This window comes from Brachycentrus maculatus, unplaced genomic scaffold (genome assembly GCF_059751285.1).
Source record: "Brachycentrus maculatus isolate JH-2025_06_01 unplaced genomic scaffold, ASM5975128v1 h1tg000055l, whole genome shotgun sequence".
NCBI lineage: Eukaryota > Metazoa > Arthropoda > Insecta > Trichoptera > Brachycentridae > Brachycentrus > Brachycentrus maculatus.
In genome coordinates, this window is record NW_028280809.1 from 3702485 (window position 1) to 3718841 (window position 16357).

The window sequence follows — 16357 nt, forward strand, 5'->3', positions numbered from 1 at the left end:
CAACTTTGACGGCCGAATTTTAAAAATGGTGTACTCTGTTTTATCAACATTACTGCATTGACATTTCTAAACTCGCAAAAATTTAAAGGAGCGGATAATTATTTGCGGGCAGTCAAAAACGTCGATTAAATAACTTATTTAAAAAAGTCAGATTGAAATAAATCTGTCAAATAAATTAAGGTTTTTTTGCGAGTTTTTTTTGTTGTTCACAATATTTATACCGAGTGAATTTTTTTGTTTCGCCTTAGTAAAATTCGTGGTGGTTTATTTATTTTTAAGCGATTATTCTACGTTTTTATTTAATATATTGTTTAGTAGAATGCTGAGTTTCCGGATGACGCCCATAATCTCTATTTCAGTATAGGGGATAACATCTGTCAACATGACAGCGCTACATATGAATAAAGTGTTTATGTTTTCATTTCCTGCTTGTACTGCAAAGGAAGTTAAATTTGATATAGAAGTTCCTATTAAAATACCCTTTTCTGGTTGTACGAGGGAGCTTTCACAGAGGATACTTTCAACTTTTCACATTCCAGTCTTCATAGAAGAAGGTAATGTTAATTACATTCATTTATTGCCCCCTAACTTAACATGTATGGAAAAGGAGTGCTTGCTTAACGATATTGACTTCTTATGCAGAATTTGACACTCAGGACTCCGTATAATAACACACTAAGGACGGGAAAGGTTCTACCCGTTCGGTTGATTGATGCTTAAGGATGGGAAGGGTATTGTACCTTCTGTGCTGGCTTCATTTCAAATGCAGAAAAGAAGGAATCATACTATTGTGTTTTTATATGAATATTATATACCAATCTCGTTATTAAGATCTTATTATCAAATCCTGTCGCCAGTGGTCTGCAGGTGTAAAAAATATCTATCCTTAGTGTGTTAACCTTTCCGGGAGTATGGACGTAAATGAACGTCGGTGCGAATTTTCCTCAAAAGAGTATCGACGTTAATGAAGGTCGAAGTCTATCTGTCAGTTGGTATGATGTAATTTGTATGGTAATGACATCTGTGGATAGTTGTATTTAACTTTGTCATAAAATAATACCTATAAATGGCGAGATTTTTTTTATTTAAATTATTTTTACATAATTTCTATCTTCAAAATACAATCGAACCCGGAACCTCCAGAACGGTAGCCGAACGTGCTGACTATTACACTACGCAGGCGGACTGTCATATTTATTCAATATTACCCTGGACTGGTACCTGAAACGGAGGGCTGATCACCTTTCCTTCATGTATAAACGATCAAGATAACACTGCGTTTATATGACGCAGTGCCCTATGCACCATTGGGGTGCGGATAAGGGTTTTATTATTATTAAAATACAAAGATTTTATTTTAAAAAAATACATATTTAATGTTTTTAAAAAAAACCACTCCCCAGAGAAAGCCGGATATCAATTATTGTACTCCTGGAAAGGTTAATAACTTGGATATGTATTTTTTAATAAAACAGGATGTACCCATTGAGATTCTTTAGAAATTGTGAGGGGGTTCTAGTTCCTCTCTCATTTATATTTATCTTTAAAGCTCAGTCTGGTAGTGATTCCGTGTCTTCAAGTAGTCTTCTGAACTTAGCCAACCAGCCCCTGTTTTAATTCTTCAAGTTCCAACATTATAGTACACGGACAGGAATGATTTTTTAACACTCCTTTTTCATTCATTATGTGGAATTTTTACACTTGCCAACTTACAGTGATACGTCGGTTTCCAAATTTAGCACACTTATTAACAGCAGGAAAGGTATTTCTGCCGGTTCAGTCGATTGATGCTTAGGGACGGGAAGGGTATTTTTACCTCCTGCGCCGGCCTTATTTCAAAGTCAGAAAAGAATAAATTATTTTATGTTTTTATATGGATAATATGTAAAAATCTCTTTGTTAAGGTCTAAACTATATGTATACAATTATCAAAACCCGTCGCGTGCGCTACGCAGGCGTAAAAAACACCCGTCCTAAGTGTGTTAATACAGTCCTGACTGGGGTTTGTATCTCAAAACCTTATTTGCCATTACATCTCAAGAAAAAACAATTAATCTGTTCTCTGATTTAAAATTACATCGAAAGATATAATTTTAAATTGTAATTTTATAGCTACGAGGCTGCTCTTTTCAATTCCCATACTTAACATTTGCTCCTGATGTACCTCTTAGCATAGGTGAATATAGTAAACAGTGTGCTAAAATTACTTGTAGCAAACATTTGCCCTATACTAGTTTAGACATAATGGAACCAATCAATACATTCTTTCTTCACTTCAGATTTGGAAAAAGCTTTAGAAGAATTTGTAAAAAAAGAAACAAAGGAATTTCACAATAGCCGTGATGAAGATTTGATAAGGCTGGCCAAAGGGGGTGAGCTGAGTGTGGAGAATATAATCAAAGATTGGGAGAAGGCTTATAAGGAGCAAACATCGGAGTATGCAGATCAGAAGGGTGCGTCTGATGAAGAAGTATTCGCCGCTGCCTATCACAAGCTGGTCCATTCTCCAGCCTTGGAAGCCATTTTGCAAGTAGAGAGCTCCTATGCCTACTATGTTCAGAACGTCATTAAACAGAGAGATCGTGATATTAAAAACATGACATCATGGTGAGCATACTAGATTCCAGATTAACTACACTTTTTCCCACGTATTAGTGATACTGTATATTTTATAATACATTATATTTGTGTATCTAAATTCATATAAAATGACCCGCAGTATGTACGATTACATTAATAGAATGTTTGTATATATTATGCACGGTATCACTCACACTATGTCCCTCGGGTGACAGGAACTATATCATAATTTACCATTTTTACATATCAATGAAATGTTTTTATGTTCTTGCTCATGTTTCAACTTTCATATTACTAACTTAGATTCACTCTAAAGAAGACCTTTGAAATTCCGATCAAAATATTACCATAATAATGGCAATTAACACACTAAGGGCGCTTGTCCACTACCCGGAATTATACCGTCCGGCACGTCAGTTAGCGTTTTAAAACAATGATTGGCTTGTACTTTTGTCCATATTTCTTCGGATCGGTGCGTGAACACGTTGCGCGTCAATTCAATCACACTAAACTGTCGTAGTCGCTTTCATTTTTCAAAACCGGACTGCCCGACCGTGAAATCCCTGGTAGTGGACAAACGCCCTAAGGACGGCAAAAGTATTTCTAGCCGTTCGGTCGATTGATGCTTAAGGACGGGAAGTGCATTTTTACCTTCTGCGCTGGCCTAATTTCAAACTCAATAAAAGAAGAAATTATTTAATATTTTTATTTAAATACTATATACCAATCTCTTTGTTGAAGTCTAAACTATATGTACACAATTATCTAATTCCATCGCCAGCGGTCCGTAGGCGTAAACTGAAAAACATTTTTGTTTATTATGTTATATTTAAGATGAAGTGTGTTTTTTTTTTTAAATTATTTAATTTAAAAATGATCATATAATTTTCAGTCAAGCAGAGGAAATGGAGACAAAAATGCGTCTCCTCCACACATACATAACAGAAGAGGAAATTAACGAATTAGTTGGGAAGCATTTTGAAGACCAGAGTATGGTGGCTGGAAGGTGGGGATCAGAACTGGATGCTCTCAAGCAAGCCCAAAGGGCCGAGTACAGGACTTGGCTCATGAGAACCTTGGAAGCGCAGCAGACAGATTCTGCGCTAGAAACACCCAAGTATTTATTTCTATATTAATTTATTTTCTAAAAAATAACATAGTCTCTTATTTAGCTGATTTTGTCCGCCCCGCAGTAGTGTAATGATCAGCACACTCGGCTACCGTTCCAGAGGGCCCGGGTTCGATTCCCAGAAGGGGGATCAAATAAAAATAGGTGATTTTTTCACTCAAATATTTATTCAATATTACCCTGGACTGGAACCTGAAGTGGAGGGCTGATCACCTTTCCTTCATGTGTTAACTATCAAGATAACACTGCGTTTATATGATGCAGTGCCCTATGCACCATTGGGGTGCGGGTAAGGGTTTGGTTCTGATTTTTATTTAGCTGAAGAATAGATTAGATGCACCAATGGACTAATAGCAATACATATTTTTGTAGGCAAATGTGTGCTATTTAAATTGTGTACTGTTTTCATTTAAAAAATGTGTGGTCTAAATAAATATTACCTTATTTCATTTACCAGTCGGTCTCTGGTAATATCTATCCATGTTTAATTAAAATTTTACTTGGTTAAAACCACTATTTCTTTAAATCTTTTGTGACACACATTATCAAACGCAATGGCCTCCTGCCTCCCCTCTAACATCCCATAGATAAAGAAAATAAGAAAAGCAGCTTCTACCCCCTCTTCATCCTTCAACATCCCAAGAGGACAACACTAAAATAGTGTAGAATTTGTCACAATAGGTTTTTAAATGTTCTGATATATCATCTTGAAATAATCATTAAAACTAATATCGCATTATTCTGATGCAGTGTTGTATGCACAATTAGGTGTGGGCAAGGATCGGAAGAAAAAATTAATTGGATTGTACTATTCAAGTATTTTACTGGTTTCCAATTTTTTTTCCTTCTTTTAGTGGATTGAAAAGATCTAGTAATTAATATTTTTTGTACCTTAATTCATTCTTCCTGTCTCTCAAAAGCATTATTCTTTTTGTGAACAAGTATTTGGACACACTCAAAATGTTGTAAATCTGGTCAAATTATAAGCTTAATAATAAAAATGAAAATGGTATTTTCTGGCGTTTCTCATGTGTGTGATTATAATCCAGGATTCAGATCTCACATACTAATATAAGAGTTTCTGCTTAGTAAAAAGCTTCTTTACATCTCACCAATAGATGTCTCTAGTTAAGTTCTAGTGATTCAAGAACAAGGTTTCTAAATTGGTTCATATATATGAAACTTCCAAGAATTTGAGTAGTGTGGTTGTCAATAATGGGTAGAATTGGTGAATGTTACACGTGTGTAAAGTGATCACTTAAACCAGCCTATGACGGTCGTCAGCCCCGTAAATACCCAGACTTCCATATTCTTCTTCATCTTTGAAGAGATGTCAAAAAAATAATATCAAAAAATAATTCTTTAAGGCATTACTCAAACGTTCTAATGTTTTCAGTAATATGTTACTTGCAATATTTCCTCATAAGCATTAAAAATCTGTGATTGAGTCAGATTGTGAATCTATGGTAGTTTAGAACATTAGAATTCTAATGTACTTTGTTCAATATCACCTTCTATCACAATTGGATCCTGTCAATATTGTCTAGCGCTCTTCCAATGATTGAAGTCTTATTTTTACCAATAAAAGATTATTTAATAATTACTTGTTATTTTATGATTTCCAGCAACTCTCCACTTAGTCAGTTCCCTGGAGTAGAGGCGACAGAAACGCTGAGGAACATAAGAAGCTCTCACGATGAGCACCTCATGGAAGAGAGTTTCACTATTCACCTCGGATCACAACTGAAGCAGATGCATAACATAAGGATAATGTCAGCCAATGTCATGCGATTCTGCAAAGTAAAACCAACCAATGACAGGTAAATAAATCTTTAAAATGCCATTTACCTAAGCCACGGCGTTTATGAAATCTATTCACATATCGCTCACTCCTTTCAAGAACGTCACTAATCAAAAAACATGATTTTTCAGGAGAATGTTTTAAAGTTTAAAAATATAATACAATGTATTAAAAATAAATATCAAGCCATTTACAGAACTTTTTACTATGCAACAGATCTTTAAAGGTAAAACCTGAAGGTTTTTTCACCATTTAAAAAATATTTAGTATATTTAAAAAAATAATGAAACAAAACCTTTTCTTCAAAATGCAAAAACAACACTTTCTGCCTTGTAGCGGGTAAATATTAAGTTAAAAATATGCCTCTTTTGCTGGGATATAGTACATTTTCTGGGCATTCCGAAAACATGCATAACTGAAAATTGTCGATTTTTTATTTATGACGTTCTTGAAAGGAGTGAGCGATATCTCCTTCACTTTTGTCATCTCTCAAATGTATTCTGCTTCTGAATCCAGAAATCTGGAGTGCTGGACTAACCACATTGCCTTGTATAATTAATGGTTAATGTTAACAGCATTTGGTTAGGTATACGGATCAAACCACTAACACAAGTCTGCACCACTAACACGTGTCCACTTAATGCCTAATCTAAATTGAAATCCAGGAGTCTGGTGTGCAGAACTGATCATCTTGCCTTTACATAATTTATTATCAAGGTAACAGCATCTGGTTGGGAATAAGGATTGAAAAAAAAAACTTTGTAAAACCTACTCTGTGTCTACTGCCTACCTCTAGTGCCTACTCTGTTAACAGCAACTATCAATATTTTCAGTATTTCAATCTACGGAGATTCCAAAGTTTTTTTTTATTTCACAGTTATGCCGAAAAAAATTCATAATCACGATAAAAAGTGGTAGACATTTTGAAGTATGTATGTTACTAAGAAAAACTCAAAATGTGACAAAGAAACAGTATCACTTTATTCCAGTCAATAACATTGCCGATCAACATGAACTTAACCTAAACCAATTACATTACCTTTTGGCAAATTATAAAATGTCACACTTAGTAAGAATAAAATTGTTTATTTTTTAAACAGTTGAAATTATTTTTTTTAGATGCGTTTACTATGTATCTTATATTAAGCCTATATGGATTTGATTGTTCATATAAAATTCCAGTGCAATGGACGCACCGCGCAGACTGCAGACAGCCCTGGGGCTATACTCCAGTGACCTATGCGGGCTTGTGGTGCTGGTGGACTCGCCGCCCCCGCATTTCTCCGGCCTGGCTAAGTGGATCGGCCGAACTTGCCAGCAGAGCACCGAGTTCCACTTCCCACACATGGAGCAGCAGTTGGAAAAAATTGTTGAAGATGTCAAAGTTCCCGTAAGTGTCATAACTGCTATTAATTTTGTCAGGATAGTTTCAACTACATATAAGAACAATATAGATTTATATGAAAAATTACTCAAGTAATCATCCAGTACATTTGATCAATCAGACTGGACCCAATCACACTAGTATCTGACTGGTATACCAACATCATCAGACATCAGACCAGTCTGAAAATGTCGGTAATAATAAAATCCAGTCAATCATCAAATAAAATAGAAGTGGAAAAAACTTTATAGTATTTTATTCTATAAAATACTTTTTACGTCTAATGGTACTGGAACACTTATGATGAGGAAGACGGAAACGCGCCAATAAAAGTCAATTATTTATTTTCTGAAAATTATAAAAGTTGTAAAGGCGAGACAAAGAGCGAGCGCGACGTATATACGTTTGAATTTTAATCTTATCTGAGCACACAAAAATTTGTCCTCCATCCTTTATACATATATGATTTTAAAGGAGTTACATGTGGTGGGGACAATATTATTAACAAATAAAGTCGATGAACTGCGTCTCTTTGTTCTTCTCGTATACATTTATGAATACAATTTTAATACACAAATTTGGAAGGAACAATACTATTCATCAAGAAATGACAGTACAAATCTTGAAATTATGTTTTCTGTTAATGTCATTTATGCAGATTATTTTAGAATGGTTGCTGGTCAAATTAAATTCATGTGGAAACAATTACATAGTTGTTATTTTATTCTATATTTAAGAAATACTATTTAGGTTTGTTAGTATCAAAATTAAATTTTGACAGTGATATTTTTTCAATGTTTATATTTATTTCAATCGTTATATTTAGTATAACGCCGTCTTTAGTATTTATATGTCCGCCTCCGTAGTGTAATGGTCAGCACGCTCGGCTACCGTTCTGGAGGTCCCGGGTTCGATTCCCAGGGGGGGTCAAATAAATATAAGTGATTTTTTCACTGTAATATTTATTCAATATTACCCTGGACTGGTATCTGAAGCGGAGGGCTGATCACCTTTCCTTCGCGTGTAAACGATCAAGATAACACTGTGTTCATATGAAGCAGTGCCCTATGCACCACTGGGGTGCGGATGAGGGTTTTATTATTATATTTAGTATTGGCCTTTTTTATTTTATTTTAAAATAATGCTGTTAAGTGGATATAAAATATTTATATTGAATTCAGTAAAATTGTTAACTTTTTTATTTAAAATATCTGTTAATTATAACTCAGTGATAACTATGATAATGTCAATTATAATGAACGCACAATGAATCCAAAGAAATGAAAGTTTTGAATATTATTAATATGTCACAGGTCACGAAAAGAAATTCTCAGCGTGCAAGAAATTTAACCGAATATGGTCACCCCGACGGCTTATCCTATAAAAGAACCAAGGATATCAGCAAGTATATGCAAACGGGAGATGTTTACATCACCAAACACTCCAACTTGTCCGATGTTCATATACTGTTTCATCTCATGGCGGATGAATCCTTGCCCCGATCAGGTTTGTTTTTTCAACATAAACCAATTTAAATTAAACTAACAGATTGTTTGCAGGAAATACTTACAAGTGTATTTTACATACTGTTAGTAGAAAGCTAGAGACGCTTATGAGCGTTATACTTGCTTATATTTAGTAGAGCACGAGAGATGCCAAAAAACATTGTGCGGATCAAATTGGGTTTGCGATTACTTGTAATTAGTATACTGATGGTCAGGCGGCTGACAGAACATTATTAGGGTCGGGTTTGATGAAAAAACCGTCCGACAACAATGCATTTATATTATTCATTCTATGAGACATGATAGATGCTTCCCCTCAATTTCGTTGATTTGGAGAAAGCTATAGGAGAAACTAAGGTCAACCACTGTCAACCAAAAATCTATATCTATTAAAGTTGCAATTAATATATGAAAGGAATCCAACAACAGTGCATATAAACATATTTTATAAATTAATGCGATTTGGATGTTCAATGGTAGGTAGAATAATGAATGTTACACAAGTGTATAAAGTGGTCACTTAAGCCAGCGAATTTCTAGGTCATAAATCCTGGGATAGTCAGACATTGCCTTCTTTTGTATAAAACGAAAGATGGTTCATATCAAGTTAAGACACCTTTAATTTTACTTAATTTTTTTAGTTTTTGGTACAATTCCTACAGATGTAAGTGCCATTTTTTAGTTCCAACTACGATACTAATGCATTTGTTACAATACTCCATATACACAACTTTAATAATTTTATGCAAAATGGATGTTCAATAACGGGAAGAATATTTAAAGTTAAGAACATAAAGTAATTACTTAAGCCGGCCTGTCCCATATTGTAAGCCCTATGAATATATTACCTTCGCGTGAAAAAAAGATGCATTGTCTTTGAAATATCTTTAAACAATTTCATCCTTTTTTCTCTTTTGAAAGTGTGAAAATGCAGCAATTAATTAAATTTAGATTTAAATAATATGTAGGTATTTCTTCAATATTTTATTTTTATTTATCAGGAGAAATGAACTCCCGTCACCCTGCGATTCTTGGCCTGAGGAATATATTAAAAGCTGCATGTTACAACGATGTCACGACGCTTACTTTGCCAGTTCTTCTGAGACACGATATGTCAGAGGTATGTGTCTTTCTAATTTTTATTGTTTTCTTGATTGTTGGTTAACAATTCCTTACCAAAATTTTAAACAATACTTAATCACTTATATTTTTTGTGTTCACTACTGATTACTTTATAAAAAATATTATTTCTTAAGTTAGCTTATATTAACTGTCCCGTTCCGAAGGGGGTATCAATTTCTTTACTAGCGCTCCACAGTTTAATTATCGGTGGTACATCGCCAAGTTTGCACGTGTGTGTGTTGTGTTCCCAATACCCAAACGTTATTTGGCAAATACAGAGTGTTTTTTCTCGTTGCTAAGAAAAATTATAAATTATTCAAATTATCTACTAACATTTCTTGGTGCATCGCATTTTTACATTTATTTTATAAAAATCTACCTTTTTACACTGTAATTAAATTGTCATAATTTTAATATTTATAAACTTTACCCTAACAATGAGTGGAAAACAATTGACAGATGATATGATTGAGCAACTTCTGAACGATACGGACACTGATGTATCTTTAAGTGATGATGAAAGCGATTTAGGGTTAGAAAATAAAGATGATGTTTCCGACACAGATAACTATATAATCGAAGAACTTTCAGCGTGGAGTCCGTAGATATAGAAGACAACAGTAGAAATGACGAAGAAAATTTGTTCACTTCCAAATCAGGCTACAGATGGACAGATATTCCTCCACCTTCTTCAAAAACCCATTCCCACAACATAATAAGATCAACATCTGGTATAGCTGGACCACTAGCAGCTGCAAAGAGTATGAAAGAAATGTTTTTTTCTTTTATTACTCCTACCATGATGACTGAGATAATACGTTGTACCAACAAATATTGTGAAGAACGAGGTATTACGGGAAACGCAATAACAGAAAGCGAAATACAAGCTTTTATGGGATTTTTATCAGCATCTGGCAAAAATAGAGGTAGAAAACAACACGTTAGTGAGCTTTGGAAAACCAACAGAGTATTTAAACAGTTCTTTTATGCAGCGGCAATGCCTCGTGACCGGTTCCAGTTTATTTATAGCAAAATTCGGTTTGATAACAAAGCTACGAGAAATGAAAGGATGGCTCTGTCTGGCCATAAACATGAGGCAATAAAATTATTTTTTGAACAGTTTGTGGAAAATTGCACGATAAATTATTCACCCGGATCCCACTTATCAATAGATGAGCGCCTAGCTGTCTTTAGGGGAAATTGCCCATTTAAGGTGTATATAAAAAGTAAGCCAGGGAGGTATGGAATAAAAATATGGGTGGCGGCAGAAGCCGATAGTGGATATATTTGTAATGCACAGATTTACACGGGCAAAATTAACAATGTACGGGAGGTGAATCAAGGTCATAGAGTTGTGATGGAGATGGCCACACCGTATTTTGGCAGTGGACGAGGAATTACAGTCGACAATTTTTTCACATCTGTGGCCTTAGCACAATCATTGATGGCGGAAGGACTTTCTCTCACGGGGACAATGAGAAGCAACAAAAGAGAAATACCTGTAGCATTTCAGAAATCTCCTTCACGAGAGTTATTTTCCTCAGTGTTTGGGTTTTCGAATAATATGACCCTGGTATCGTATGTTCCTAAAATTAAAACTGCTGTAAATCTTCTAACGACAGAGTTTTATAACAAAAGCGTCGACGTTGGATATAAGAAAAAATCGGAAATAATTTTGCATTACAACAAAACTAAAGGTGGAGTTGATTTGGGAGATAAAATGACGAGAGAATATTCATGCGCCCGGTCTACAAGGAGATGGCCACTTAGAATTTTTTTTGAAATCCTTGATATGGCGGCATTGAATTCTTATTTTCTTTGGCTTAAAAAAATCCAGAATGGAAAAAAAATGACAGAAGTAAGAGAAGAAAATTTATTCAACAATTAGCCATGGAGCTCGTGACAGATAACGCAAGAAAACGAAGCAGATTAAAATCAAATGATAAGCTCCATCAAAAGGCATTTAGCTTATTTGCAGATGAAATGGGGGAAGAATTCCCCTTAGATAAACCATGTACTTCAGCTTTCAATCCACCTACACAACGAGGTCGCTGTAATTTCTGCCCCCGCAAATCTGACAAAAAAAACAAAATAAAGTGTGTTGTTTGTGACGAATTTATATGTTTGATACATAAACACGAGGTAAAAAAGTTTTACTGTCCAAACTGTTCATTCAACGTTATGTGATTTTTTATATTGTTTTTTAATGTCTGAATTTTGTAAACATTCTTTGTTTTCTTCCCATAATATAACGACAAATTATAAGCACGCTGTGTAGTATGCTTCACTCTCTCTCCTCACCCCCCCCCCCGCACGCATCGTTCCGGCCAACATCCGGCCGAAGCTCTCCAGTGATGATTGAACTTCGGTTGGAATTGGATGCAATTACCGCAGAGAACTTCTTCCCAACTATGTTTTTTCGAAAATTATTATGTTTATTGCAGAAAAATCAAATTATTATGGATAAAATAGAATAACAATAGTATGATAAACATTTTGGCATAAGTAGAATTTGTAAAAACACTGTATTTATAGCATTTTACTTGGGGTATTGCCAGTACCCCCTTCGGAACCTACGGATTATTTTTTTTTTCCTCCGGACCGGAAAGGTTAACTAATATAAACTATTATATATACTACTTAATTTACCACCTCTAAATATATATATATATATATATATATATATATATATATATATATATATATATATATATATATATATATATATATATATATATATATATATATATATATATATATATATATATATATTTACATTTCCTTACATAAACAAAACATTTATTTTTAAATCCTTTCAGACTCATTTCATTCTTTACACATTCAGGCATCTCATCATACATTTTCAAACCCTTATATATTAAACAATTTTGTGACTCTGTTTTTTTCATAAATGGCAGTCTTATTTTATCCTTATTTCTAGTTTAATGTTCATGACAATTTTTGTTACTTATTACTACATATGTATTTATTTTTACTAATAGATTTACCTTAAATTTTAACATTTATCAGCTTAAACCTTACCACTCCTATGTGGAGTGTGGCTTGACATTGTATTTATTACGCTAACTCCAATGTCGACTTTGACTCCACTTTATATGGCGCAATTTAAAAAATATATTAAAAAAAATAAATGAACACACTCTACTATTTATTTTGTAAATCAATTGAGTTATTGATTTACAAAATAGTAATACATAAATACAGTTATTTAATTTAAATGAAAAGAGAAATATTTGTGTTTTAATTATTTACAAAAATACTTCAATTCCGTACTTTTTCTGTGAGCCTAAGCGGCTCATTATTAAAAAATAGTTATCAAATTGTGGTAGAGTGGGTTCGAACCCAAAAACTCTGACTCAAAGGTCCGGGACACTAACCAAGGTACCACAACCCAACACAGTTGATAAATATGTGCTGAAATATTACATAAATGATTTAAAATGTATGTTATATATATATAAAATACTGTTTTTTTATGTTGACACGACTATTTTGATATATGTACTATTTGATGTTTATTGCAGGAAATGACAGTAGCTTGGTGTGCAAAGCGTGCTGAGCTAGTTTTGAAGTGTGTCAAAGGTTTTATGATTGAAATGGCATCGTGGGGAGGCTCAGAACTAAAGAACATACAATTCCTCGTGCCAGAAGGAATATCCGAGAGTGTCTTCGCTACACTTGCTACAATGTTGCCCAGTATTTTTAGAGTATCCAACCCGCTCAAATTTAAAGCTGAAGCTGAAAAGTAATCAGGAGAAAATGACCTCCATTTTACATGACCACCTACTCTGTAATGGACTGATGCTGTCTAATTTTTAATGTAAATTATGTTTTGATAAGGTTGTTATTGTTTCGGCATTCACTTTGTGGTAAGATATGATGAAATTTTAGATGATAACACTTCTTTTTTACCACTTGAGTTTATTTTATTATAATGACTAGTTTTGGAAGTCATCTTCTAGTCTAAATATAAACCGATGTTTATATTTAGACCTGAAGATTGAAGCATAGCTTCCAAAACTAGTCGTTATAATAAAATAAACTCAAGTGGTGAAAAACAAGTGTTTTTCATTTAAAATTTGATAAGGTTTAGTTGTTTCCTTTAAACTTAAGGAACTTTTACCATACAATTATTTTTTAAATGTAGCTAAGCTATAACCATTAGACTTTAACATAAGAAAAACTCTATGTATAAGAATTATGTTCATTGACACAAAATAAAAACATCAGAACTCCCGTGACATGATTATCTCAAAAAGTGATTCTTTTGATGTTTCATGTAAAATATTGTGTTTCAATTAGTAAATATTTAAGTTTTGTACTGAATTTATTGGTGGAACTGCATTTTACATAATTAAACAACAACTTTAGAGTTTTTTTCACGTTTATTTTATTTGACTAGTGACCGGGTTTCGTCGTTACCGACATTAAATCCAACATCATCAAACTGGTGATGTCAGTAACGAGGAAACCCGGTTACAGTCAAATAAAAGAAAGATGGAAAAATCTATAGTTGTTGTTTTATCGAGAAAAACTTGGCACGATCAAGTATGCCAAATACATGAAAGTGGTCAGGTTAGGAGTCGAAACAATTGGCGGGTATGTATGAGGAGATGCATGAACATGGAAGAGGCGAAGAATGTTTGCAAGGACAGAGTGGTGTGGCGTTCTATTCTCTCTGCCTACCCCTGCGGGGAAGCAGCGTGATGGTTAGCTAGTTTTTTTTTTAAATTTTATATAAAGAAAACAGATCTGATGTACATATTACGTTATTATATATGTTACTGTATGTTGCTACATATACATATTGATTTATAATTGATAATATGAAAAAATATATAAATCACTTTATGTACTAAAAATTTATAATAAAATATATTAAACGATTTTTGATTTTTTGTTCCCATATTCTTTAATCAGGATTAAGTTCCCAAAACTGTGGGGACAACTTATTATAAATACCTTTGCAAACATTTCCCTCACTCCTTTCAAGAACGTCATAAATCAAAAATCTACAATTTTCAGCTGTGCATGTTTTCGGAATGCCCAGAAAATCTACTATATCCCAGCAAAAGAGGCATATTTTTAACTTAATATTTACCCGCTACAGGGCAGAAAATGTTGTTTTTGCATTTCGAATAAAAGGTTTTGTTTAATAATTTTTTAAAAAATACTAAATATTTTTCAAATGAAGAAAAAACCTTCAGGTTTTACCTACAAAGACCTGTTGCATAGTAAAAAGTTCAATAAGTGGCTTGATATTTATTTTTAATACATTGTATTATATTTTGAAACTTTAAAAACGTTCTCCTGAAAAATCAAGTTTTTTGATTTATGACGTTCTTGAAAGGAGTGAGCGATTTGGTGAATTCAGGCGGGCCATCTAGCCAGTCTATGATTCCCTGAGCCAGATAATGCAATTGGAATGAGTTTATTGCTAGCACTTGATTTTAACCAATTACTTTTGAAATGTGCCTATTGAAGTCAGAATATGAAGGCAGGGTGAGCAGACCTGGGCTCCAGAGTCATGGATATAGGAGTGGAATATGTTTAAAGGGGTATCGCTCATAAGTCATCGCAAAGTGAAAGGGCTCAGGTTGAAGGCCATACTGCTATATGGGAAAGGAAACGGATGAGGAATGCTAGGTAGTATAGGAGAGGAAAAGGAGAATATCAGCAATGACACTCGACAGGTGACAGCTGGCTATTATTTGCTGCTTTTAATTACGTTCCATGGCCCATTTTTTGTTTAAACGGGGGTAAGAACGCATATCTTTATGTTTTTCGTCAGGCGTTTTTATAATTTATTCCACTACATTTAAATAATTGGGGAAAGAGTTTTAGTGCATTAATGGAGGCTTCTGGTAACTTATTTTCTTCTACCATAGATTTCGTCCATGAAATTTTCACAGAAAATGTTAATAGATCATTCTCATGATGTGTTATTATTGGCTAATAAATTAATATGAAAAATCACAAGACTATCGGTAACATTCTTATTGAAATCTGTAGAGAAGTAAGGGAGATATGAAGGTTTAAACTTTAGATATTTTAATAAAACGAAAAACGGCAACCTCTAAACGTCATCGGGTGTGTAATGGGGCGTATCCCTTTATGTAACTGCTTTATAGGCTGTAATAGTAGTAGTGTGGATTCGTATCTGTGACGTCATTCTTTACCAACTTAAGAAAACAACGTTTTTACAAAGGCGAATTTCGCAAAAGAAAATGATAAATGAAAATATTGATTTTATCGGCTGTTTTAAACACAAAACGAGTCTTACACAATGCTTTTTAGGTTGAGAATGTTAAGTTAGACATTCCTCCCGAGTGATAATACCCTATTGTGTCATATATTCGAAATTTGAGCATTTTGGTTGTTAATCATGGGTAGAATCGGAAATGTAACGCTGTGTATAAACCAGCCAATGATAAGTCGTAAGCCCTGTTAATGTCCCGACTCACATTTCTTCGTCTATATTTGGATCTTGAAATGTTTTATTCGTTTTTTTTACATACTCGATTGCATTTGCTGTACATCATAAAAAGAAGAAGAAAAAAACAAAATTTCTGTGATTTATGTGATTCATGAAATATAAAAAAATACTAAAGAAATATCAATGTTTTTATAAACAACATTTCGCTCACTCCTTTCAACAACGTCATATCGCTCACTCCTTTCAAGAACGTCATAAATCAAAAAACTTGATTTTTCAGGAGAACGTTTTTAAAGTTTAAAAATATAATACAATGCATTAAAAATAAATATCAAGCTACTTATTGAACTTTTTACTGTGAAAGAGATCTTTTTAGGTA

At 33.6% G+C, this 16357-nt stretch overlaps 1 protein-coding gene across 1 annotated transcript; it reads left to right on the forward strand.

Annotated features, from left to right (window-relative positions):
- Positions 1 to 27: 27 nt before the first annotated feature.
- LOC148311904 (FERRY endosomal RAB5 effector complex subunit 3) lies at positions 28 to 14428 on the forward strand. The gene is made up of 8 exons (XM_088278189.1): positions 28 to 554; positions 2280 to 2607; positions 3473 to 3697; positions 5335 to 5529; positions 6693 to 6900; positions 8208 to 8400; positions 9401 to 9519; positions 13067 to 14428. The coding sequence occupies exons 1-8, from the start codon at positions 383 to 385 to the stop codon at positions 13289 to 13291; spliced, it is 1665 nt and encodes a 554-aa protein (XP_088134315.1). The 5' UTR covers positions 28 to 382; the 3' UTR covers positions 13292 to 14428.
- Positions 14429 to 16357: the final 1929 nt, after the last annotated feature.